General features: G+C 37.1%; 1 protein-coding gene across 1 annotated transcript in view; it reads left to right on the top strand.

Annotated features, from left to right (window-relative positions):
- Positions 1 to 26,924, top strand: part of Nipsnap (protein nipsnap) — a 63,529-nt gene extending 36,605 nt beyond the window's left edge. Inside the window, exons 4-6 of the mRNA XM_043211342.2 lie at positions 3,235 to 3,528; positions 3,580 to 3,722; positions 26,590 to 26,924. Coding sequence (XP_043067277.1) covers positions 3,235 to 3,528; positions 3,580 to 3,722; positions 26,590 to 26,738 — 586 coding nt within the window. The 3' untranslated portion in view covers positions 26,739 to 26,924. The remainder of the gene's footprint in view (positions 1 to 3,234; positions 3,529 to 3,579; positions 3,723 to 26,589) is intronic.
- Positions 26,925 to 27,701: the final 777 nt, after the last annotated feature.

Raw genomic sequence — 27,701 nt, 5'->3', positions numbered from 1 at the left:
AATAGCTCATATGTGAAATCTCTAACTCTTAAAACACTTAATTTATACCACTTCCGATCAATCAGTTATATGGCAGATATAAAATATGGTCGACCGATCCCGGTCGTTCCGACTTATGTACTGCGTGCAAAGGAGAGAAGGGTATGTGAAAAGTTTCAATTCGATAGCTTTAAAACTGAGAGACTAGTTCGCTTAGAAACAGACAGACGGACATGCTCATATCAACTCAGGAGGTGTTCCTGATCAAGAATATGTATACTTTATAGGGTTGGAGATGTCTCCTTCACTGCGTTTCACACTTTTGGACAAAATTATAATACCCTCTGCAACGGTAGAAAAACTGACTCTGCTGATAACAAGACGATCATGACCTACGACAACACCGTAGCTGCCCCACTGAACCAAAAATACAGAGCAGATGCGCTACGAGTATTCATTTAGGGAACAAGAAAATCGCTAAGTGAGGTTCTTTTTTGGCAAGACCATCCTATTTTCCTTTCGCTTTAGAACTAGCCCAGGAAGTAGAGGCTAAACGCAAGCGATATATGTTCGCCCGGAGTTTTGCCGGTAGCATGGAGGAAAAACTCCAAAGGTCCCAACAAAGACAGCAGGAAAAGGAAAGAAATGCAGGTTCAGGCGTCAGATTCAACCCTGAGGGTAAAAACCCCCATTTCAATATAAAACAAAGACAGCCTGTCAGATAGGATCCAGTCCAGCCAATGGACATCGGTAGCTCATTATCTCGCTTCTGGCAACCAACCCAAATTCAACAATGTGGTCCATTTGCTAGGCAAATCCAAAACAAACAGTGGCGACAAATCAGCTAAAAATTTAATCCAAGGCTTACAATAACAAGGGACTGACAGCTGAAAGACCCGGTAGTAGTAGCGCAAGGAACAAGGAGTCCTATTCGTAGGAAAGGGAGATCGCAGGGAAAAAAAATCAAATTTTTGATAGGGGGCTTCCAAAAATCATATCAAGCCTATGAAAAAGTTAAAAAACGTTATTTTCGTAAATAAACCATTTTCGGTACAATCAATCCATGGCCACAACACCATTAAACAAAAAATGTACCATTCTCTTTTTTTAACTCAACTGCAATAATTTTTCTATATAAGGCCAACATGCGGGTTTCGCCCGAGGATTCAAATTTTTTGAAAGAAAGCTTAGAGTATTAATGCTATTTAACCTACTCTACCTAATATTTAACCTATTCAAAAATAGTTTTGATTTTATTCTTCAGTATTTTGTTGGCCCCTCTCTGTTTTTATACCCTTGCAGAGGGTATTATAATTTTGTCCAAAAGTGTGCAACGCAGTGAAGGAGACATCTCCGACCCTATAAAGTATATATATTCTTGATCAGGATCACCTCCTGAGTTGATATGAGCATGTCCGTCTGTCCGTCTGACCGTCTGTCCGTCTGTCCGTCTGTCTGTTTCTACGCAAACTAGTCTCTCAGTTTTAAAGCTATCGACTTGAAACTTTGCACACACCCTTCTATCCCTTGCACGCAGTATATAAGTCGGAACGGCCTGGATCGGCCGACTATATCCTATAGGTGCCATATAACTGATTGATCGGAAATGGTATAACTTCGGTGTTTTTAGAGTTAGAGAGTTTAAATTTTACACGAAAGCTATTTTTGGCAAAACATTACGACATGCCAAATTTCATAAGGATCGGCCGACTATATCTTATAGCTGCCATATGACTGAACGATCGAAAAGACCCAACTTTCGTGTTTTTGAAGATAGAAAGATGAAACTTAATACAGATTTTATTTTTAGCCAGTTGATCCAACCTACCAAATTTCATTGGGATAGGCTGACTATATCCTATAGCTGCCATATAACTGAACGATCGGAAATGGTATTTGGTAGAAATATCAACTTTCGTATTTTTGAAGATAGATGTTTGGGACTTTTTTTAGATTTTTTATTTTAGTTTATTGGTTTTATTATGATGTAATCATAAGGATCGGCCAACTATATCCGATGCTTGCGATACATATCCGGTTTTAACTGCAAGGGTATATCAACTTCGGCTCCGCCCGAAGTTAGCTTTCCTTTCTTGTTTATTACAGCCTTTATTCTTGATGGCATAGAATCTTTCAAGTGTACGATGGTTTCCATAGTTATGTCGTTATACCAGACCTTCTCCACTGTCAAATCAAATTCTCTTATGGTTTTAATTATTTTAACTTTTAAAATATGCCAAAGATTTTCAATCGGGTTTAAGTAAATCAGGACTATTGCCCGGCCAGTCTAATGTTGATATTCTATTTTTCTGAAAATAATTTGTTATTATTTATTAAATAACAAGAAAGGAGGCTAACTTTGGGCGGAGCCGAATATACCCTCAAAACCGAATATATATCAAAAACATCGGATATAGTTGGTTGACCCTTATGAGAATGTCATAATATAACTCAACTGACTAAATATAGAATATGTACGGAGTTCCAACTTTTTATCTTCAAAAACGCAAAAGGTCATTTTCCCTTGTTCAGTTCAGCTATAAGATATATTCGGCCGATCCTTATAAAATTTGGCATGTCGTATTATTTTGCCAATAGCCCTCATGCAAAATCCGAACTCTGTAACTCAAAAAACCAAAAACACCATATGGCAGCTATAGGATATAGTCGGCCGTTCCGACTTATATACTGCGTGCAAAGGAATGGTGGGTGGTTGCAAAGTTTCAATTCGATAGCTTCAAAACTGAGAGACTAGTTTGCGTAGAAACAGACAGACAGACAGGCGGACAGACCGACATGCTCATATCAACTCAGGAGGTGATCCTGATCCAGAATATGTATACTTTATAGGGTCGAAGATGTCTCCTTCACTCCGTTGCACACTTTTGGACAAAATTATAATACCCTCTGCAAGGGTATAAATATGGAATGTTATAAAGTATGAACTATTGCTGTAGCTTAAGGCCTGCAATTGCTATATTAAATTTAAATTGTGGGCAATTTAAATAACGCATAAATTTCTTAATACTAATAATAATAATAAAATGCTGGTGCTGCACGATGATAAGGGTGTCTAGAAAATTTCTCAAACAAAACGTCCCTAGCAGTAAATCACACTTACGAGATCATTCAGTATCGGAAGGCTACTAAAATGGAACTACTACCATTCTACTAAATGGAGTGGTTACTCTCCGTTGCTATATAATTTTTTTTCGATTTTTTAACAAGAGTATAACATGTTTTTAACATTTTCAGTAAAACCACAGTATCTTTAATAAACGAAAAAAAGGCAAATCTTTCCTGTCAATTGGTGGCATCATGGACTGTACAGGTTGGCGACATGGATCAAACCTTGCATCTTTGGAAATACACGGGAGGATTTGAAAAAATTGACCAAGCCAAGGAAGATCTATGGAACGATCCTGAGTACCTAAAATTAATGCAAGAACGCTCAAAATTTTTACGGTCTCGTCATCTGCAGTATCTATTAGCTTTTAGTTACTGGCCGAAAATTGAAAATAGATGCGGAAAGAATATATACGAAATGCGGTATGTAATAAATACAAATTTTAAAGTTACCCTTTTAAATCAATCATTTAGGTCATACCGATTAACCCCTGGTACAATGATCGAATGGGGAAATAACTGGGCGCGTGCTATTAACTATCGTAAGCACAACAACGAAGCTTTCGCCGGATTTTTCTCACAAATTGGAAGACTGTACAACGTTCATCATATCTGGTGTAAGTCCAATGAAATTCCATTCAATTCCAATTCCATTTTTACTATTCAAAACATATTTTTATAAACTACAACAAACTTAAAACACTTCTGCTTCATTGAAAAATTGGTACTGCAAAATTGTTCAAATTAACAACGTTGAAAATAAGTTGAGTAAGAGAGAATTCAAAGACGAGAAAAAACAAGAAAGACGGCTATAGTCGAGTTTCCCGACTTATTATACCCGGTGCTCATCTCTTTCACCTACAACTAAATTATCCTTTGTAGTCTAAACTTTAAAGGTATGGGTTCTCAGCAACCAATTTTTGTTTCATACTTTGCGCTTAAGCAAAAAAATAACTGCAGCCAAAACAAATTCCTCCGTCAGTACTACCGATTCAGTAGGGGAGGCACGCTAAGGAGTCTATAACTACTCTAAAAATTATCCGATTTGGCTGCTTTTTGATAGATTCGATTAGATTACTGTAGATTAGCCAATGGAACAGTTTGGCATACAAAAATTTTCCAAAAACAATAACGAACTGGCGCTATAACCAGATTTCTGTTTTGAGGGCGGGGTGGGGCGTGGCGAAATTTTGACACAAGCTTGATCTGCGAGGATATCTAACAATTCCAAGTTCCAAATTTAATAGTTCTATCTCTTAAAGTCTGCGATATATCCACGGAAATTTTATATACATACATAGATATCTTCTCCAAAAGTCGGCCAATTTGGATGAAATTTGATTGTAAGATATATATTAACTAAAGAAATAGTTAAGCATTAAAAGTTTTTTAAAAAGCCTTCCTGTACAGGCGCTACAGAATTTCTCAATTTATGGGGCCGTGACAAAATTTTGAAACCAACTTGGTATATAGTACTCGGCTATATCGACTTCGCTGTTGATGCTGATCAAGAAAATATATACTTTATGGAGATGATTTCTTCTCTATGTTACGTTCATTCACAAGACTACAAAATACCCTTTTACTCTACGAGTACCGGGTATAAAAAGACGCTGGAATATAAATATGTATAAAAAAAGTGCAAGCAAGTTTTGCTCTAAAAGCAAAAACACTTTCATTTCTTTCGTTTTTTTTTTTTTTTTTAGCTGCCACATTATGGTTTTATAGACCATAATGATATTATAGACCATAACCATATAACCATATAATATCACTTATATTATAAGTGTTTTTTGGAAAAATAAAGGGTTCCAAAGTTAGCTTTCCTTTTATGTTAAATATCATTTAAATGATGAAAACATTTTAATTTCAACGATATATACGTGAAAACAACTGATAACAAATAAAAACAAAAGGATATAGTCGGCCGATCCTAATAAAATTTGGTAGCTTGGATCAACTGACCAAAAAAATAGAATCTGTACTAAATTCCAGCTTTCTATCTTCAAAAACACAAAAGTTGGGTCATTTCCGATCGTTCAGTTATATGGCAGCTATAGAATATAGTCGGCCGATCCTTATAAAATTTGGCATGTCGTATTATTTTGCCAAAAATAGCTCTCATGTCAAATTTGAACTCCCTAACTCTAAAAACACCAAAGTTATACCAATTCCGATCAATCAGTTATATGGCAGCTATAAGATATAGTCGGCCGATCCCGGTCGTTCCGACTTATATACTGCGTGCAAGGGATAGAAGGGTGTGTGCAAAGTTTTAAGTCGATAGCTTTAAAATTGAGAGACTAGTTTGCGTAGAAACAGACAAACAGACGGACAGACGGACATGCTCATATCAACTCAGGAGGTGATCCTGATCAAGAATATATATACTTTATAGGGTCGGAGATGTCTCCTGCACTGCGTTGCACACTTTTGGACAAAATTATAATACCCTCTGCAAGGGTATAAAAAAACCTCTTGACGCGTTAAAATACCCGTGACGAACTCACATATTGCGCCCAAAATATCTGATATACATTTGATGAGTGATGAAAAAATTCTGTAAAGGTAGACAAAATTATACATTTTTAAATATATTTATTCGGCACGCAATAAAAATAAAAATATATTAAATGTACATAATCTTAAAAACTAGGCCAGCTTCATTGTTGAATGACAAAACTATAGAAATATAATATGTATTTCATTGATCCATAAATCATTTATTTTTGACAAAAAAATAAATTTTGGGTCCACTAAAATCTAAAGAGAACAAATCCTTTGCATGCAGTGCAAAGTTTGCACTATAATTACACAGTGCAACAGTGATTTGGAACTTTTAAAAAGACATACATAGTAGGAATTGCTTATCAGGTCGAATATAGCACAAAATCGTATTTGAAATAAGCCGTATTGTTACACCAAAATCAAAATCTTGATTTATTAAGAAAACCCCGTTTTCAGGACTTTCTTTCGGTAACTGTGTGTTAAAGAAAGAAATAAGCGCAATGGAAGAGCACACTATTGCTCCGGAACGCTAGCAAGATTGCACTGAATCGTTTTGGAAAAGCGTTATAACTTCAACCATTTTCATAATTTCTATCATAATTTCTATTTCTAAGATCTATTTTTTTTTTCAAAAGCTATTAAACTATTGAAAAAAGATTTTGTGATATATTCGACCTGATAAACATTTCCTACTATGTCACTTTAAAAGTATATTTATCTAAAATTATAGGTGATTATATGTTTATAATAGCCCAAAAAATGTATAAGCCCCATCTAGCGATAAGAAACTAACTTTAAACATGAAAGTGTATGTCTTAGTTCCGAATAATATGGGCCACTAACCATACAATACAATGACTAGTCATTTCATAAAACGAAAATAAACACAACAAATTCTTTCGACGGGTCCCGGCCAGCCCTTATTATTTTTCTTACGCTCATTCTTACGTTCTCTACGTATTTTTATGCCCTTGCAGAGGGCATTATAATTTTTTCCAAAAGTGTGCAACGCAGTGAAGGAGACATTTCCGACCCTATAAAGTATATATATTCTTGATCAGGATCAGGATCACCTACTGAGTTGATATGAGCATGTCCGTCTGTCTGTTTCTACGCAAACTAGTCTCTCAGTTTTAAAGCTATCGACTTTAAACTTTGCACACACCCTTCTTTTCTTTGCACGCAGTATATAAGTTGGAACGGCCAAAATCGGCCGACTATATCCTATAGCTGCCAAGTAACTGATTGATCGGAAATGCTGTAACTTTGGTGTTTTTAGAGTTAGAGAGTTCAGATTGCTATTTTTGGCAAAATAATACTTAGGTATTTTTGAAGATAAATGCTTGGGACTTTTTTATACCCTTGCAGTGGCAAGGCAATTTTTTTGGTCACTCTTTTTCCTTATCTCACATATCATTCCGAATTAACGCATCGCTCTGTCATTAGCATAATATTATCACAAATGAACATTACTTGTAAATAATTTTTTTTTTTCTTAGCAAAAGCCTATATAACTGAAAACACTCAGTAAATGAACAGCCGTTATAGGATATATCCGGCCTATTTCTCGTGCTCGCAAAGAAATGAATGGACGGACATAGTTATATTATATCAGAAAGGGGTCCTGTTTAAGAATAAGTGTAGGAGTCAAAGATGTTTCTTTTACTGCGTTGACATTTTTCACAAAAAATTCGAAAGGCAATACTAATAATGTTGTATATATGGATGTACGGCATAATGCCGTCGTCACCTAGCATACGTTTTACGGCAAGTCGAAGGTGTGTTTATTAAATGTCCAATAACATAGTAATTTTGTTCAACAAAGTCGTTAGAATGTAACGCTCCCCACGCGAGATGTGCCCAGAAGGAATGAAGTTAAATACATAATTCGAATTTATATTTTCTTTATCTGGGGAAACCTATTTTTCTTAACACCCTACCCTAGTTCTTAATAATAGCCTTCCTATTCTTTACTACATTTATTTTTTTAAATATCGATCACAAGTAAACCAGCTATCCACAATTTTTTCCATGCAAGTTTTTTTTGTGTTACTACACTTGTTCTAGTGCCAATTTGACACTGTCAACCTGCTTAATGGATTGTGTATCTTCAATAGAGTAGATAGTACCGCTTTCGCCCGCTTTTTAAAAGATATTAATATTAATATTACTACTGAAACTTTTGATCCTTTTTTTGTACATTAATTTTTCGGTAAATTTTTGGCATGTTGTTGTTGGCAGTTACCGCATACATATATTCGCATATATACCGCATACGATGACAAAAATTAATTTCAAATGAATTGAATTGAGTGAATGGGACGCAAAAACGAAATGGAGTTGTATGAGTTCGAGAATTCAATCGAACTTACTTGCCGTGGCCTTCAGAGAAATGAGGAAGAATAAATTAAGTTAAAAATTAAGAAGAAGAAGACGTCCCGACGACGTTGAATGCAATTTTAAATTTCGTTATTTCATGGAAGCATTCTATGGAAGTGTATGTTGTACATACTATATATCTATTATGTACATATATTTAATGCGCTATTAGCTTATTTTGCTTTTTTTTATTTTGTGTCATAATGTTGAGGGACTGAAAAAAATAATAAATTTAAAAAAATAAAAAAAATTATATTATTTTTTAATTTTAGAAATAATAAATATTTATGTATAATAAAGGGCCCAGCACGCTGCCTTAGGGAACTCCGGCGCGGACCTCCCTCCGGAAGTAGCCTCTCTGCATCTGACCGCAAACATGCGGTTCTTTAGAAATGAGTCCAAGAAGAGGTAGGTAGTTCGGGGCAGGCTTGTCTTGAGCTTGAGCAGGAGACCGGTGTGCCAGACCCGGTCGAGGGCTTGTTTGACGTCCAGCATTACAGCCAGGCAGTACTACTCTGTGGCATTGCTCTGGAGTTCCGTGGGACCGCCTGAATCCAAACTGGTGATCGGGGATCACCTCGTCCAGTACCAGCAATGCTCTGTTCAAATATAGGCTTTCTAGGACTTCAGATGGCATCGACAGACGACTAATCGGACGGTAAGAGGCAAGAATGGCTTCGGGTTTTTTTGGGCTTAGGTATCATGGTTACCTGAGCACGTTTCCAGGTGGTCGGAAAGTACCAAATTTCCAAGAATCTGTTGTAGATCTTTGTTAGTAGCTTGATGCTAGAAGGAGGTAGCAGTTTCAATGCAATTGCATCGCCCGGGGCCTTGTTTTTGCCCGTCATGAGAAAGCTGAGCGGCTGTCCCCTCTTTCGTTATTGGTGCAATTGGTTCGTCATTTACGAGCGGGCTCTGCCAAGATTCGGGCTGTCTCTGTTACCTCTTAGGACGAGCCGCGGTTGAACGGGGTGAACACGCTCTCAAGGTGTTCGTTCCAACAGAATTGAGCGACTCCAGAAGAAATTTTTAAAATTTGTTCTTCTGCCTCTAAGGTTTCATGATCCTCTACCTTCATACCAGAGCCGCTGCCTTCTTCTCAATGTTTGCACATTGGAGGATCGGCGTACACTAACGTTTTTGAACAATATAGTCGCAGATAACATTGATTGCCCTTTTTTAATGGAACTTATTAATTTTAATGTTTCTCAAAGGGATCTTCATACCCTTGCGCCCTTTCGGATCAAGTGTCACAGGGCCAATTAGTATTGTAATATTATTTATTAGTTTGTAAGTTTTTATTTTGTAGCCATGTATGGATGTATCCGTTGGCAAATTAAATAAATAAATAAAACGCGTTGGACCCGTCCATCTCTGACCTACACCAGAATCCCCGTCTAATGCCTTTCGTGACGCGCCACAGGTTGTGTTGTGTGTCACCCGGTTCCAGTTGTTCAACGAGCCCGTCAAAAGCTTCCTTTCTCAGATTCGCTGAGATCAGTTCTGAGAGCCATTTAGAGACTATTAAAGGCAGTCTCGTCTCTCGGGTTTCTTGAGAGCATCCATACCCGCCTGTCAGTGGTTCTCAGACGGTTGGAGAGCCTTGGAGCTGCTTCTGCTGCTGCAGCCTGGCAGTTTGTGTATATAAATGTGGTTTTTATATTTATTAGTTTTTCAAAAATGTTTTAATTTTAACACACAATATGAACGAGGTTCAAAGCGTATTCAAAGACATAGGTATATGTATATATAATATATCATATAGCAAACTTTTTACATTAATAAATTTCAATACTGATTTTATTTGCTGTAAAAAATTCAACTGAGTTAAATTTTTCTATTTTCTGTTTTTTAAAAAAAGTGGCTTGGCATTCGAATGCATTCGAAAATTTGGATTCATTCATTCGCAGTTACGGGAATTTATAATAATATTAAAAATGTATCTTAATGTATCGCCCTTCCGAATCTGTCTTTATAGATTCTCTAAAGGTTACTTTAGTAATTCAGGGAAAGTACTGTACTTCAGGGACTAAAAAGTCTGGTTCTCTGCTGCAGCGTCAGCCGAATCACTCGTTACGTGTATCGACTGCACTGACCGAAATGTTTTCTGTCAGAACAATGGTATACAGACATATGTACATATTATTATTAATGCTTTGTGGCGGATGTCAACAGATACAGATCTAACGGTATGCTTCTCTGCCGCAGCGCCAGCCAAACAAGCAACGTAACCGGTTGGGGTGTCGACTGTGCTATACGATAGGGGAGTGCTTTATCTAAGTGATTTCGATTCCATTTAATTAGGAAAAGACGGACCATCAATGTTGCATACCACATGCCAATTCAGGAAATCTGAAGTAAAACTCAGTTGGTCATACTCAAAAGCGAGTGAAGTGTAAAAGTTAAAACATCCATTTTCAATATCATAAAACTGGAAAAAATAATAATGTAATCAATTTTTTGGCATGAATAGTAATCAGTATGGCTCGTACTATGTGTTGTGTGTAATGAAATATTACATGTTATTGTAGTGGTGTCTTCTCAGTTATATTATTAACCAAATCGTAAAAATTTTTGCATTGAAATATCGTTTTAAAAATTGACCTAATAAATGTTATAGGCTGCGGGGCGAAAAAAAAATTTACCAAAAAGAAACAAAAACGCGGGAAATTTTTCATTTTCATTTAATAATTTTCAGTTCATTTTCCGTTGTTTGCAGTGCATACGCTGAATGTAGGGAGCGACTTAAATTGAGACCAGAGCTCGAAAGAAGTGGTCCCTTTTCTCAGACAGTTAGCAAAAGAACTGTTGTCCGCGAACACGATTGAAAAGAGAATCGAAAAGACACTTCAACTTCGGTTTCTATCAACGCGCTCGTTCCTCAACCAACGAGATATTTTGTTGCTTACTTTGTAACATCGTTAACACAAGACACTTCGTTGAGCAGAATTTGCCGAAAGTGTCTTTTTGCGTATGTATGTGTGTTGCGCGTGTGACTCAGTTTTAGCCACACCAGCAACTCAGGTGTCGGTAGAAATATCGTTCTCAGCTCTTCATTTTATTCTGAACGAGAAGCGCACATCTTTAACTGCCGAAAATATTAATTCACTCTTAATTGTTCAACTCAATTCTCAATTTGAAAAAAAAAGTTTTATCTAAAATTTTGAAGTTTTCGTATTTTATCACAACATGAAAAAAAAATTGGAGAAAATTTTTGAAAATAATAATATGAAAATAAAATTTGTTAAGTTTATATATTTGTCTATTATTTTCCTATTCTAATATACACATGTATATAGTTATTTTAATTGTGCGTATATAAATGCATACGCATGACATATGCACACAAATTAGCGCTCTATCTCTTTCTCCCTTCCTCTTTCACGCTTTGCCTGCGATGATATGTAGACGCAACAACAAAAGCCTAACGCAACAACAAGAAAAAAGACACTTAGTGCTTCCACTTGGTTCGTTTTGCTCAGTGGCTGAGCTCAGTTGCTGAGCGTCAAACGACAGTGTCCCATACAAACTGTTTTCGTGAGAGCGCTTCGTGTGTCTCTCCCACCGAACAGCATAAAACAGAAAACACGAAAGCAGCAAAAATAACTGTTCTGTTCAGAGAGTGAGCGCATCCGTTTAGTTTTTCTCTGTATTTTTCGTGAGTAGACAGCAAAGAAAATATTGGTTGATCATAATTTGGGAGCTCTGCTTGAGACTAAGCCGAAAATTCCAAATTTTCGGGTACTGTCAGTGTAAAAAACCGAAGTAGGCTTGGATCCCTATTTACATTTAAAATTTTTTTTATAGGTATCTTTACTTAAAACTTTTTTTATGACCTTTTTTATAACCTTTTTTAAAATTTTCTTTAAAAAATTCAATTTCATTCCAAAATGGTATTGCGTTCCTCAATCGGATGATTCTATATTTTTATACCCTTGCAGAAGGTATTATTATTTCGTCCAAAAGTGTGCAAAGCAGTGAAGGATCTCCGAAGGATCTCTCCCTATAAAATATATATATAAAGTACGATTTTTTCCAATTATGGCTGCACAGAACATTTTCCAAGGCGGCTTTTTTTAAGGTTTCATGGTCGGAAACCTACTATTCTTAATTTTTAATCTAAAACAAAAATTTAAGTTTGCTTAGTTTCTCTATATGACGTGCTCAAACTTTTTACGCAAAAACTAACACCTAAAAATTATTGATATTAAAAATGTTACCACTATAATACGAAAAGTACCACGCATATTGGAAGATAAAGTATTTTGAATATTCTGAACGAATTTCTGATCGATCGGTTAAGATTTGCTCGAGTTATGCTTTCGGCCCTCCCAAAAAAAAGTGGTTTTAAAAAAAAAACGCGTTTAAACTTTAAAGAACTGTACGATAGACTTAGCATCTTTTTAGAAAAAAATGTATTTTCCAAATGTTTTCAATACAAATATGTATTTTTGCATTTAACACTCTGAGCTTTCCCAAAACAAGAAATACCATATCTTGTAGCGTAATCAAAACTTGGACATAACAAGCAATATAATGATCGTTCTGTTCTATTGGAACAGAACATTACATATGGTATTACATAAAAATGGCTTACATGGCCTGATTAGCAAGCCCTTAACACCCTTATCAGAGCCCCACTTAATTCAGAAGCTAGGCGCAAAGAGTTAAAATCAAAAACAGCCTGATCAATCAGCTTATTTAATAGATAATTGGCCCTGTTATATTTGATCCGAAAGGGGACAAAGATACGAAGATCCCTTAGAGGAACATTACAATTAATAAGACCCAGGAAAAAGGGGCAATAAATGTTGTCAGCGACTATATTATACAGTGGCCTCTGGTATGAGGGTAGAAAATCATGAAACCTTAAAGGCAGAAGAGAAAATTTGAAAATGTTTTCCTGGAGCTGTCTATTTTAGTGGACCGAAATTTACATGCCGGGTTCCAAATGATTGAGACTTATTCCAGCCTTGACCAAAAAAATGCATCGCAGACGCTGATGCTCGAGTGTGAAATTAAATAGGAGAATATTACGGGAGCTCCATGAGGGAACTTTGCACATATCCTCCTGCAAAAAGTAACAAGTAGGGTCAGCCGCATACATTAAGAAGTAGGCATGATAAAAACATGAAAAGATGTCAAATTTTTTTTTTTTTTTTTTTTAACATTGCTTTTATTTCTTGAATCTTCTCTTTGCGAGACTAACAAGAGGTGTATCAAATTTTATATTTTTAACTTAACTAACAGTCATATTGACTGATACGGAGTTAGACGGCCCTAAAAATCGATTGCTGGGTTGGGAGGTCGTTGCGTTTAAGGCGGGATACGCTAGAAACCCGAGTCAATTCCCGAGCGAGAAAATTTGGGTACGAAGACAGTTTTTCTTTGTATGACTCTTTTTGCTTCTGTATTTCGTCTTTCACTGCGAGGATGCCCAGATCCCGGTGGATGTTTTCGTTGCGAACATACCAAGGTGCCCCTGTGATAGTTCTCAAGATTTTTGATTGTGCGCGCTGTATGATGTCTATGTTGCTGCTGCTCGCGTTCCCCCACAGCTGGGAGTTTATGATCCAGTGGAGGCTGCTGGCTTTCAGTTTTAGGTGCATCTTTTTGTTTTCGATGTGCTTGTTCGTTTATTTTAATGCGCCAGTCGGACAGCCACCTTTCCACTTTCCATTAGCCAGTTGGGTTGTTGCCTGCGTTGGGCATCAGGAGCGACTAAGGATAGCGGTATCGTCGGCGAACGTTGAGGTTGTTAGTTGTGCGCTCGTAGGAATATCCGCAGTATACAAAACATATAGACACGGGCCTAGTGCGCTTCCTTGTGGAACTCCAGCTTCGATGGTGTAGTCGCTCGAAGTAGCTGCGTTGCATCTCACTGAGAATTCCCTATTGTAGAGGTATGATTCCAGTAGCTTGTGGGTGTATGTTGGCAAATACGTTTTAATTTTGTGCATGAGTCCGATGAGCCAAACTCGGTCGAAAGCTTGAGATAAGTCGAGGAAAATAGCGCTGCAGTATTCTCGCTGTTCGAAGGCTGAGCGTATTTCGGATGTTAATCTGTTCACTTGTTCGATGGTTCCATGGTTTCTTCGAAAGCCAAATTGGTGTGCCGGGATAATATTGCAAGCTTCCAGATGTGGTATTATGCGAGTTAACAATCATTTTTCAAACAATTTAGATAAAAAAAAAGAAGGTTTATTGGTCTGTATGATGACGGAATTGATTTCGATTTCGTTCGGCCGGAATGAAGGTGCGGCTGGCTGAGGGGAGGACTCTGGCTGAATTACTGGCAGGAGGAATGAATTGGCTGGGTTTGGCTGGAAGACACTTTGGAGATGTGTGGCGATTGTTTCAGCTCGGTCTTCGTCGCTGCGAGCCCAGCATCCCAAAGAGTTTCTTATCGGGGTGGTCGTTTCAATTGGGGCGCTAAGATTTGGGTGGGCCCTCCACAGGGGGTACTCTGTACTTGTTGGCGAGAGATTCTGGATGTACCTCAGCTGTGCATTTTCTTCCTGATCGTAAAGAGCCTGTTCGAGTGATCGGGTTGCTTCCTTAAGGCGTTGTTTTGAAGCTGGTGATCTGCTGTTTTGCCAATCACGACGCGTGCGCCTCTTTTCTCGCACGAGCTGTTCGATTTGCTGATTAGATTTGAAGTGTTTGTTCGGGTCTACATCTTTCCTATGAGGAGTAGAGATTTTAGCTGCCGCAACGAGTACTTCTTCCAGGGCGCTCGTAGTGTAGTCGATGTCCGATTCCATGTTAAATTCCGGGGCGAGTTCTATGTGGGCACTCACGTACTTTTTGTATTTTAGCCAGTTTGTTTTTGCCGTCGTCAGACTGAAGGGGTGTTCGGTTATTTCTGGGCTTTGAAGAAGCGTTAGAAGCACAGGCGAGTGGTCTGATGATAAGTCCGAGACTGCTTTGGCACTTATTAGATTGCGAGGTATGTTTTTTGTCACTGCAAAATCAGTAAGGTCTAGGAGCTTTCGTGAGTCTGTTGGCCAGTATGTGGGACTTCCAGGGGAAACGTAGTTCAGTTTTTTTTTCACATTTATAATTGCATTGTACAATTGTCTTCCTTTGGGAGTCACTAGACGTGATCCCCAGTGCGTATGTTTGGCGTTGTAGTCTCCTGTGGCTATAAAACGATCCCCAAGTGAACTGTAGAAGTCCATAAATTGTCCTTCCGAGATTGAGAAACGAGGAGGGCAGTAAACGGCAGCGATTGAAAGGATTCCGTTGCTTGACTGAATTTGTATCGATGTGGCCTGCAAGAAGTTTGTTGCAAACCTTTTGTGAAAGTGGTGTTTAATGCGTTCTCTGATTAGAACTCCAGTCCCGCCGTGGGCTTTCCCATCTGGATGATCTGTGCGGTAGATTGTGTAGCCTCTTATATGAAAGTTGTATTTGCTTGTAAGATGCGTTTCCACCAGTAGCATAACGTCAATATGGTTTTCGGTCAAGAATTGTGACAATTCTAGTTTATGCCGTGAGACATCATTGGCGTTCCACATTGATATTCGTAGCGCCTGCATAGATTATTTAGACAGTTGTGCTTCGAGCAGCTGTATCACCATGTTCTGGTTTTGAACAAGCGTTTGCATGGTCGTTTTCATGAATCATACTTTCATACTTTGTTGGAGGGTAAGCATCATAGTTTCCGTTTTGCTGTGTGGCTGTTCTGGGGCCTGTTAAGCGCTTTAAGAGTTAGGCAGAATTGGAATTTCCCTTCCAGATCGTAGAGCATCGGCATAGGAGAAGCCGTTGGTGGTGTTTAGTGGAACGAATGAGGATCTCGCAGCTTTGGCGAAGAAGACGTCTGGCGTAGTTTTTGACGCAATGTACGCATTCTGTGGATTTTGGTTGCGCGTTGCGGTCGCTTGACGCATGCGACTCTTTAACTCCTTATACACCATACATCCTCTATAGTTTGCCGTATGGCTGCCTCCGCAGTTTCCACATTTCTTCACGGTACTGTCCTTGTTTGTAGTGCAGCAAGCGGACTTGTGGGCGTCCCCGCAGACTACACAGACAGCCCGAAGTGTGCAGTAAGACCTTGTGTGTCCATACTCTTGACAGTTGCATTGCACTGAACCGTTACGTTTATGTTGCTCTTCAACAGTGATTTTCCGATGCAAAAGATATTGCAGGTTGTAGATTGGGTGGACTTCGTTCTTCTTCAGCGACCTGCTTTCTGGCTCGAGCTCGACCTTGAAGAGGGGTTGTGGCTTTTTATCTTTATTTAGAATGTTAATAACATTCTTGGCGGCGAAGCCCTTTTCTTTAAGGGCGGTTTTTATTTCCTCGGCGGTAACATCAGGTTCTATTCCCTTTACTACCACTTGTAGGCCCTTACTGCTTTTCAGCTGGTACGTGTAATAGTTTTTCTGTACAGTGTCCAGATATTTGGACACGATTCGGAAGTGCTCTTCAGTCTTGGTTTGCACCTTTGTTTCATGGATGTTCCCTTTGATAAGCGGAAAGTTGTCACCGTTCCCGATAAACGACGCAATTTTGTTGACCAGGGCACTCGAGCTGTTTTCCCTAATATAGATTGGAGGGGGCTTGGGTTTTTTTGCGGTGTCTTGGGCTGGTTGGTTTTCCTCAACCTCCGCCAGTAGGGCAAATCTGTTGGATCTGTCTGGTTCTTTATCGATATTCAGGACACGGTTAATTTTTGTTTTATTGCCTGCCAGATTACTCTGCGGGCTAAGCTTGCGCTTAATTTGGATGTAGCGATCCATTCCAGTCTGTGTGGCCGTTACCACTGTGGCACTTTCCGAGGTTGTTGTGTTTTTACTCGCTGTAGTCGTTGACGTCGCGGTACTTTGAGTTGCAGAGGTTTTGGCTGTTGTTGCAGAAGTTGTAGCGCTGCTAGTTGTTGGTGCGAAATTTGTTTGCGATATTGGAGGAGGGGTTTTACACTGCGAACTCCATGACGCGGGAGTCGGAGTGAGCAGAGCGGGTGAGCAAGACCGTGCCCTTTGGGTTTCAGCGGTCAGTAAAGCCGGGTTGCTTATAATCGCCGATTTTTCCACTTCGGTATCGCGGGTTGAAAAGTAAGAGTAGAAACTGTTTCTTTAGTTTACTGAAATTCTACGCTCGTTCTTTTGATCGTTGCTCAATGAGCTCATTGCGTGGCTCTTATTTTTTTTTTAACAATGCACTAGTTTTGGTTTAGCACATCACAACTGTTATAAAAAGCTTATCTGTCGCTTTTAGTAAATTGTAGTTCAGCGTCTTTTCGCTTATATTGGGTTACCCCAGTTTTTTGGTTAGCTGTATTATGGTGCAGTTTTCCCGGAGCTCGGACAAAGCACGTCCGCTCAGTTCGGTAGTTCGTATAGTTATCAATATGTCAATAATGAAGATAATAAATAGGAGAGGTCGCAGAGTGCAGCCTTGTGGATGACTAGAGGAAGCGACAAAGGGACTTGAGATAGCGTTTCCAATAAAAACGTGTCATGGTGGGTCTGGCAGATAAGACTCGAACCAAATTAATAAGCAGGAATGAATACTTAATTTATATAACTTGGCAGGAAGGGCAGCATGAAAAACTTTGTCAAAGGCTTTGGAGAAGTCGGTGTAAATGACATCAACCTTAAATCGGGTTTTAAAGGCTTCAATGCAGTGCTTAGAAAAGACCGTTTAATTATTTTACGGCTAAGATTAGCGACGTTGCAAATTTGAGCTATAGGTCGATAGTTGGTTACATCAGACTTACTGCCACCTTTGTGAATACACACCTTTGTGTGTGTGATTCGGTTAAATGTGCTTCTCATATTGAGAAAAGGCTCAATGCACAGAACAGTTTCATTATGGCTCCAAAGAACCCTTGGCTCCAAGTTAGAGTCAAAGTATTTTGCAAAAAGTTCCGAAACACTTTGATCCGAGTCGGCTATTAAATTACCATAAAATATGGAGGAATGTATGTCCGATGTTGACTTTTTGCTATAAACAAACCGCCAAAAAGGTTCACGATTGGATCGGAAGTTGCTTCGAAGTCGGATATATACTGGTTGTAAAGAAATTTTTTAAGAAATTCAAATTCCCGTTTAATTGCCGGTACAGTTCCTTTTCTCGAGGTTCCCCTGTCTTTATAAATCGTTTGTAATTCGTTTCCTTTCTATTCCTTAAGTTTTTTAAACATTTTAATCCTGGTATACAACCAATCCTGGTATACAATGATCCTATATTCGGGGCATTAGTGTCAATAATATTAAAAAGGGCACCCAAAAATATAGTATAACAATCATCAATCGAGCCATCGGAAAAAAGGGCAGCAATCAAAAGCTGCAATAGAGGCATTTATAAGTAGAAAGTTAGAATCATTCAGATGATAATATAGGATGGGTGAAGTAGAAGTCAAAAAACTCTAAAACTCAATATAAATTACTAACGGCTTGTCACATAGACATAATGGTACATTGCATAATTCTACTTTAGTATTAATCACGTTGTTTAAAAATATAGGATCAAGAATTTTAGATAAATCATTAAAAAATACTATTTACTTAAGAGAGGCCCAGACCAAAAATATGATCTAAAACTACAATTTCATGATATTGATGAACGTTCCTAGGTATCATCACTAATCCTAATCACTAGTCACACCTCACTAATATACTACCCATTTCATACAACGAAAATGGACGCAAAAATTTCTAGCTCAGCAAGCCCCAGAACGAGATCTTACTCTCTTTCTTACGCTTATCTTTCGTTAATTTTACGCTCATATTCTCCTTGAATGCTTCCTGTTTTTTAGCCTCTGAAAGGAGCGCGATGAAGGTTGGTCTGCGGTCTTGAAGCCAGCGCACACAAATTTTGTCTAACTTTTTAGGCTTTTACTAATAATTTCTAATTGGTAGAAATATCAACTTTCGTATTTTTGAAGATAGGATCTTGGGACTTTTTTTTTAGATTTTTTATTGTAATTTATTGGTTTTATTATGATGTAATCATAAGGATCGGCTAACTATATCCGATGTTTACGATATATATCCGGTTTTAACTGCAAGGGTATATCAACTTCGGCTTCTTTTCTTTTTTCTAACTCTTTTATTTTTATTATTTGTGTATGGATATAACGATGTCCCTGGAGTAAAACACCAACACTTTGCTTATTCTAATTTCTTTATTTGTTCTGACTAGATCCGCTTCGGATCGCTGCTGGTGTTCGACTAACTCCGCTCTCTCTCATCTATTTGACTTATTTACTTATTCTATTATATAATTACAAAAGTTTACATAATATTTGAGTTTCATTTGCGTTTACCAATCCAATGTTTAATGTTTTGACTACTCCAAACACCTTGATATGGAATACGTGACAATTGAAAACTTTCAACATCTTTAAATAAATACCTATCATTTCCTAAAACTTTGTCTATTACATTATTAGCTTGAGGTGACCCTGTTGCTATTTTTACGTACTTAACACTACATTCTTCAAGAAATTTCTGAAAATCCTCAGATGTAAAACAACTGCTCCTATCCGAGACGATACAAGTCGGTCTACTATACGATCTATAATAATCTTCCAATGCTATAATATACCTTTGTGTTTGTTGCATATAACCTAACATATTTTGTAAACCCGTCTATGACGACAAAAAGATGTTTATTTGACCTTCCCTTATCCACTTGACCGTAGGGATCAGTATGTATGATCTCAAATGGTACATTCCCTTTTGTAATGCTGTGTAAGAATCCTTCTCCTTTTCCTGACTTTGGTGAAAACGCCACACACCTCAAAAAATTATCAATATGTCTAACAACTTTCTCTTTCATATTTGCAAACCAATACGTCCTAACAATTGCATCCATAATCTTATCTCTACCTAAGTGACCTAACTCATTGTGATATTTATACAGTATCTTGTCTTCCATTTCTTCTGGAACATAAAACAACAATTTTCCATCATTTGCTTTCCTATAAACTTCTCCATTTCTCATCTCAAACATTTTGTCATCTTCTTTTTCTAACCTCATTTTAATTTTCTTTAACTTTTCATCTTTCGCTTGCCAAATAACTAAATTGTCTTCAAAACTCACCGTTTCTACTACACATATGTTAGTATTCCTACTTAAAGCATCTACATGTTGAATAAGCTTTCCTTATGAACTAACTCAAAATCATACTCGAGTAACTCCAACGCCCACCTCGCAATACGAGGGTTAAGTTCTATTGTGTTTAACGTCAACGTCAATGAATTACAATCAGTAAATTTGGAACCTTCGTAGAGCATAAATAATGGCTAACGTTTCAAGTTCAAAGCTATGATATTTTGCTTTATCTTTCGTTGTAGCTTTCGAAAAATAAAATATAGGATGCAACTTCTTATCTTCTTTCCTCTGTAATAGTACTGCACCAAAACCATGTGCACTTGCGTCTGTATGTAGTTCTACCTCATCCTTTTAATAATATAAACCTAGTACAGGTGCTTTTATGAGCTTCTTTTTTAGCATTTCAAAACAATCTAACTCTTTTTCTTCAAATACGAATTTGCAATATTTTTTCAACAAATCATATAATGATTTGCAATCCTCGAAAAATCCTTTATGAATCTTCTAAAATATGAATACAATCTTAAAAAGCTTCTAACTCCATGCACTTTATTGGGGACTGGAAAATTTCTGATGGCTTCAATTCCTTTATCGTTTGCTTGTATTCCTTTACTCGACACCAAAAACCCTAAGTACTGAACACTCGCTTGTAAAAACTCGCATTTATCCATTCTTAGTTCTAATTTGTTCCTTGCTAATCTTTTGTAAACTTCTTTAAGTACACTCAAATGCTCTTCAATTTCTTTACTTGCGATCATAATATCGTCCATGTATATAACCACTTTTCCTTCTCTTATCATGTCTGCAAAAATCTTATTGATAAATTTTTGAAACACCGCCGGTGCGTTTTTTAGGCCCTTGGCATCCGCATAAATTCGAACTGCCCTAGCGGCGTCATAAATGAAGTATATTTAATTGATTCGTTCTCAACAAACACATGAAAGTATCCATGTTTAAGGTCTAATTTTGAAAATATAGTCTTATTTACTAATGTGTCCAATAAATCATCAATTAAGGGTAATGGATAATTATCTTTAATCATTGTCTTATTAAGCTTCCTGTAATCCACACATAATCGCAAATCACCTGTTTTTTTCTTGACTAACACTATTGGAGATGCATATTCTGATTCGCTCGGCCTAATAATTCCCTCTTTTAAGTACTCGTCTAATATGCTCTGTAACTTTTCTCTCTCTGCATAAGCTAACCGTCTCGGAGAACTGCTAAAAGGTTTCGAGTCATCCAACCTCAGCTTTATTTCACACTTAACCTCTGGTCCCTTTGGTCTTTGTTTATTAACATAAAAATTTTCTATAATTTTAATAAATTGCTGTCTAACCTTACTCCACTTGTTCACCAATTTTGTATTCTACAGATTCATCTTCAATATTAATATTCATCAGTTCCTTTTCCACTACATTTATGTCATATTTCGTTGCTTCTTGTAACCTAACGGCATTTCTAATCCTTTGTTTATTACTAACTATTACTTCTTTTACCTCTTTGCTTATTATCCGATTTTCATCATTAACCTTACTAACATCACTAATTCTTCTCTGTTCAACATCAACATCACTAACTATTTGCTCTTCATCACTAACATTATAACTGTCTTTAACATTTTCTAAATTTTCTACCGTAGCCATCTTCAAGGTGTCAAGGTTCAGATTTAACTCACATGCTTCCATAAAATCCCTTCCCAGAACTACATCATGACTCATATATTTGTTTGCGACAATAACTTAATGAAAACGTACTTCATTACATTTTTTCTTTATATAACATAATGTTCTTTCATAAGTTTCCAAAAAACTTTCATTTATTCCATGATATGAACTTAAAACTGGCATTTTACAAACATTTTTGGGTACTTTAGAAATTTTAATAAACAAAATTGGGATCCCTGTATCTATGAGGCATTCTGTAATTAACCTGGTATTAGTGTTATTCTTAAAGTAAATTTCAAAATACCTTACATAATTGTTCTTGACCTCGCTCTTAATTTTGTTTTTCAGGCACTTCGCCACAAAATGTCCCATTTCGCCACATGCATAGCACGATCCTTTCTTTCGTCTTGGCTTCCTGCACTCCTTCGCCCAATGTCCTTTAGCATTGCAATTATAGCAACGCTGCTGTTCGCTGCTGCCTCCTTTTTGTCACCATAAGATTTTGGCAACTTCACCTCTGCAAATGCACGTTTCATACGTGCAACATTTTCGAAGCACTGAATATGTGCCTGATTACGCAGCCCTTGATTAGGAACTCCTTCAATGATGCGACTTATCATCTCTTCTGCATCTATGTTGATTCTATTGATTCTATTCTATTCTATTGATTCTATGACCAAGCATCACTTTATCGTCCACGTAACTTCCAAAACTTTCACCGGAACTTCATTTCCGGTTCTCGAATTGACGCCTTGCCGTTAACTTCGAAACTTTATCCGAAAACATTGAAATTAGTTCCGCGGTTAACTCCTCCAGCGATAGCATGATACGCTCCGGGTTTGCATGTAGCCACACGTTTGCGTTTCCTTTTATTTTACTAATCATCATCATTTCAATGTATTATCCACTAACTCCATAAATGGTTGCAATATTCTTCATTTCCGTAATCCATTTTCGTGCGCAAGTTTCGCGCGAAAAATCACTCACAACCTGTGTTGCCATACCCAATGAAATGTCGATGCTTGGGTTGTGAATTTCCAAAAGCTCCGACTTCGCAACGTGGCCTTTTTTCACCTCTTCAGTGGCGCCTTCTTTTGCGCCGCTGCTGCCGGGTTCATTCCTGTCATTGCGTGCATGATATTCATCTTTATCTTCTCCCTCGCCGCCGTCATTGTTGTGGTTTTCGTTGTTGTTGTGATTGTTGTGGTTTCGTGGTCGTTGTTTCTGCCGCCGTCGCTTTTGTTGTTTTCGCCGCCGTCTTTGCTGCTGCTTTCGTCTCCATCTTTGTTGTTCCTTTTGCCTCCGTCTTTTCCGCTTCGACCGCCGCAAACTTTGCTTTCATTTTTATCGCCATCTTTTCTTTTAGTTCCACCTCCGTGTTTGTCGTTTCCTTCACCTCTGGCTTTTTCGTTTCCTTCGACTCCAGCTTTGTTGTTGTTTTTGCCTCCGTCTTCGTCGCCATTATCGTTGTCATCTTGGTAGCTTTCTGATTCCAAATCCTCTTCATATTCGTCTTCATCGTTGTTTCCATCGCCGTCTTCGTCTTGATTCCTAATTGATTCCAGATAATTATGCGCTTCCGTTGACATTTTATCCAAACGCAATATTAATTCGAGCTTCGTTCCCGTTGTTGGTAACCGTAACACACTAAACCACCGTTTTAATTGCGCAATTGATGCGTTGCTAACGTTCATTTTCGTTTTACTTAATTGTCTTTAATTGTTTATTTGGCACGAGATCGGCCCACTTCTGATTTTGTAGGGATATAACGATGTCCCTGGAGTAAAACACCAAAACTTTGCTTATTCTAATTTCTTTATTCGTTCTGACTAGATCCGCTTCGGATCGCTGCTGGTGTTCGACTGACTCCGCTCTCAACTCACGATCAGCATCAACCCTCATCACTCGCTGAAAGCGCAACGAGAGCGATGAGAGCACAAGAGAGAGAGAGCCAAAATCGACAACAAGCAACGACACCGACTTACACTAACAAAAGTTTACAGTTATGCAATACACTTATAGCTAATATATATATACCATAAGTAGCAATCCTGCTACATTTGTTATATTATATTTCTTAATATTTCAGCATACATTTTATATTTAATTAGGAATAAGATTAAGTGTTAGCAGTAAAATGTTTAAAAACGATCATATATTTCATATATAAGACATATATGAAAGAGATACAGTAGCGGACAATGAAATCCGAACAGGCAGAATATACTACTTTTTTAGTTTTTTTGCAGCCAGCGTTTACTTTATGGAGTAAATTTGTTTCAAATCGATGAAATTAATATAAATGGTAATTCAAAACATGTTCTTTTAAATGTCATTTCGTTTTATTTGGAAATAAAACGTATACTTCAATACTCGATGGAATAACCAAAATGTAGGCAAACCAAAAATAATTTTTTTTTTGTTTACTTTTCCTAGGTAACAAAAATTTTTGAAATTATTTCTTATTAGCTTAGTATTTAACGTATTCAAAAATAATTTTGTTTTGGTTCTTTAGTATTTAGTTGGTCTTTCTTGAGTTTTTAATATGGCCTTTATCTTGATGGCATAAAATCTACCAAGTGTTCGTTAGTTTTCTTAATTATGTCTTTATAACAGATATATTGATATGTATCAAAAATGATTTCTTGGAAGTTGTACCGAAAAAATGGCGTCAAAGTTCGAAAAACACGACAAAAATTCAAAAAAGTCAGTTTCTTTTGTAAAATTTGTATCCTTTCTGTTTAAATAAATTAAAGATGTATTTTTTTTTCAAAAGCTACAACATTTAACTATTGAAAAACGTAAAAAATTTAAAATCGGCCTACAATTTTGAAACCGGAAACACTTTCGAAAAACCGTTTTTTCGAAATAAATCAAGATTTGAGGGTGTATGAAAAATTTCAAACATGGTTTTATACTATACTCGACCTAATGAACAATTCCTACTAGGTCTCTTCAAAAAATCCTCCAACTTTTCTTTTTTTGTCGCACTGTGTAATTTATTACCTAAATTTAAAAAAAAACCTAGAAATTTAAGACTTTAATTATTGTTTAAACAAATCCTGAAAGATTATGTTTGGGGCATGAGAAAGATGCTCCTTCATTGAGGGTAGAAGGTGACGATTCAGAACACCTAGCTCATACTATTGTAGGACAAATGGATTATTTTAGTGTCTTTACAAAAAAGACGTTTCGCCAATCATGTACAGTCCAACATTCGTGCATTTTGACCCACTGTAGCCTTTTCTGGAGCATTTTTGCGGTCAAGACTGGGTTTTTCGCTGTTCGCCGGTCATGAAGTCCTGCCTCCTCAATGTTCCTTCGAACGGTTCGAGTGCTTATTTCGACTTCTATCACCTGGAAAAACTTACTTCTTACATGTTTTGCTGATTTGAAACGATCAGTATTGCTTAATCGTGAAAGGATTCGATCCTTGTGGTAGTTGGCCTTCTTTTTCTTTCCTGATCCTGGAAAATGCTTTAGAGTTCTGGTTTTCTCAAAATTTTGTAGGAAATCCTCGAAAGAAGACTTGATAAATCCAACGTCCCAAAAGATGGAAGCGTGGATCCAGAGACTGTACAAAATATATTGTAGAGACTTCTGGAATATTAAGAAAAATATCCAAAACTAGTTCTACGGCCAATTAGTTTTTGAAAAAAGAAATTCTGTCAAATCTGCCTAATTTTGGAAGAGTTATATGAATTATTTGCCGATACTCATACTGACGTGTTACAAATTTAAACGCGTGGATCTCGGGGATTATAAGAGATAGAACAACATTGATATTGACATCTACGGTATCCAAGCAGATCAAGAGTGTTTCAACTTTTTTCCACGCACATTCTACCCTTCAAAACTGAAATCTGGTTATAGCCCAACCTTAAAAAATATTTTGAAAAATGTTTTTATGCCAAACTATTATAATGTTTACCTACAAATTAAAGTTCAAATCAGACTATTTTTAACGAAGTTACTGAATTTTTGTCTGCTTTCCTACTGGATTGCTTCAGTTGTTATATAAGGCATACAAAAATATCATAAAAATTTTCTTTTTCTTGTTTTTATACCTTTGCAGAGGGTATCGGGATCGGCCGACTATATCCTATAGCTGTCATATAACTGGTTGATCGGAAATGGTATAACTTTGGTGTTTTTAAAGTTAGAGAGTTAAAATTTTACACGAGAGCTTTTTTTTTTGGCAGAATAATACGACATGACAAGTTTCATAAGGATCGGCCGACTATATCCTATAGCTGCCTTATAACTGAACGATCGGAAATGACCCAACTTTCGGGTTTTTGAAGATAGAAAGCTGGAACTTGACACAGATTTTAGATTTGGTCAGTTAATCTGACCTACCAAATTTCATATCGGTCGACTATATCTTATAGCTGCCATATAACTGAACGAACGGAAATGGTTGGTGGTAGAAATATTAACTTTGGCATTTTTGAAGATAGAAGTTTGGGACTTTTTTGAGATTTTGTATAATAATAAATTGGGTTATATTATCATATTCTTATAAGGATCGGCTAACTTTATCCGATGTTTGCGATATATATCCGGTTTTAACTGCAATGGTACATAAACTTCGGCTCCGCCCGAAGTTAGCTTTCCTTTCTTGTTTTTTTTTTTTTAATTGGTAAAGCTTTGTTGAAGTGTGGGTAAAGCGAAAGTGTAAATCGATAATAATATAGTCGGAAAACTCGACTATCTTCATTTTAATTGGTCCTTCTATGGTTTCCTTCCCTAATTATAAGATATTCATTTTTCTCTCCCTATCTAAAAAAATTAACCTTGGTTGTATTATATTGCAATGCAATACAATAATAATATCAATGCAATTTATTTTTAATAGGTTACAAGTCTCTGCAGGATCGTAAAGAAACAAGAGAAGCAGCATGGCGATCACCAGGTTGGGATGAGTGCGTTGCATATACTGTACCATTAATACGCGAAATGCATTGTCGTGTTCTTGCGCCGACGGACTTTTCACCCACTCAGTAACTTATGGGCATCAAGATATGCAGCAAGGAACGCGTTTTTTGTAAATAAGACGAGACGTTTCTGGTGGTATATGCAGAAAATGATTTAAATATATTTTAATTCATGATCGCAAAATAAATTTAAAAATTTTTTAAATGTATAACCCAATGTAATGTAAATAAAAAAAAAAACCAATTACAATTCGGATGCTTCCGTTTAGTTTTTTTCGCCTAGTTTTAGTTTTTTCGTCTCGGGTCTTACCTTATCTAAGCACCATTAGGTTCAACTAGATAGTCTACATAGTTGGGATGCAAATGTGTTTTACTTGAAAAGGCTACTCTGAAGTATTTGACGTTGCTTATTAAATCTTTAAATAGTATTTAAATCGTAGTTATAACAGTTAAAGTAGTATCTTATCTTGTTATACCCTTGCAGAGGGTATTATAATTTTGTCCAAAAGTGTGCAACGCAGTGAAGGAGACATCTCCGACCCTATAAAGTATATATATTCTTGATCAGGATCACCTCCTGAGTTGATATGAGCATGTCCGTCTGTCCGTCTGTCCGTCTGTCTGTCTCTCTGTCTGTCCGTTTCTACGCGAACTAGTCTCTCAGTTTTAAAGCTATCGTCTTGAAACTTTGCACACACCCTTCTTTCCTTTGCACGCAGTATATAAGTCGGAACGGCCCGGATCGGCCGACTATATCCTATAGCTGCCATATAACTGATTGATCGGAAATGGTATAACTTTGGTGTTTTTAGAGTTAGAGAGTTCAAATTTGACATGAGAGCTATTTTTGGCAAAACATTACGACATGCCAAATTTCATAAGGATCGGCCGACTATATTCTATAGCTGCCATATAACTGAACGATCGGAAATGACCCAACTTTCGTGTTTTTGAAGATAGAAAGCTGGAACTTGGTACAGATTATATTTTTGGTCAGTTAATCCGACCTACCAAGTTTCATAAGGATCGGCCG

The sequence above is a fragment of the Drosophila bipectinata genome, chromosome XR (assembly GCF_030179905.1).
Source record: "Drosophila bipectinata strain 14024-0381.07 chromosome XR, DbipHiC1v2, whole genome shotgun sequence".
NCBI lineage: Eukaryota > Metazoa > Arthropoda > Insecta > Diptera > Drosophilidae > Drosophila > Drosophila bipectinata.
This window is presented reverse-complemented; position numbering and strand designations above follow the sequence as displayed.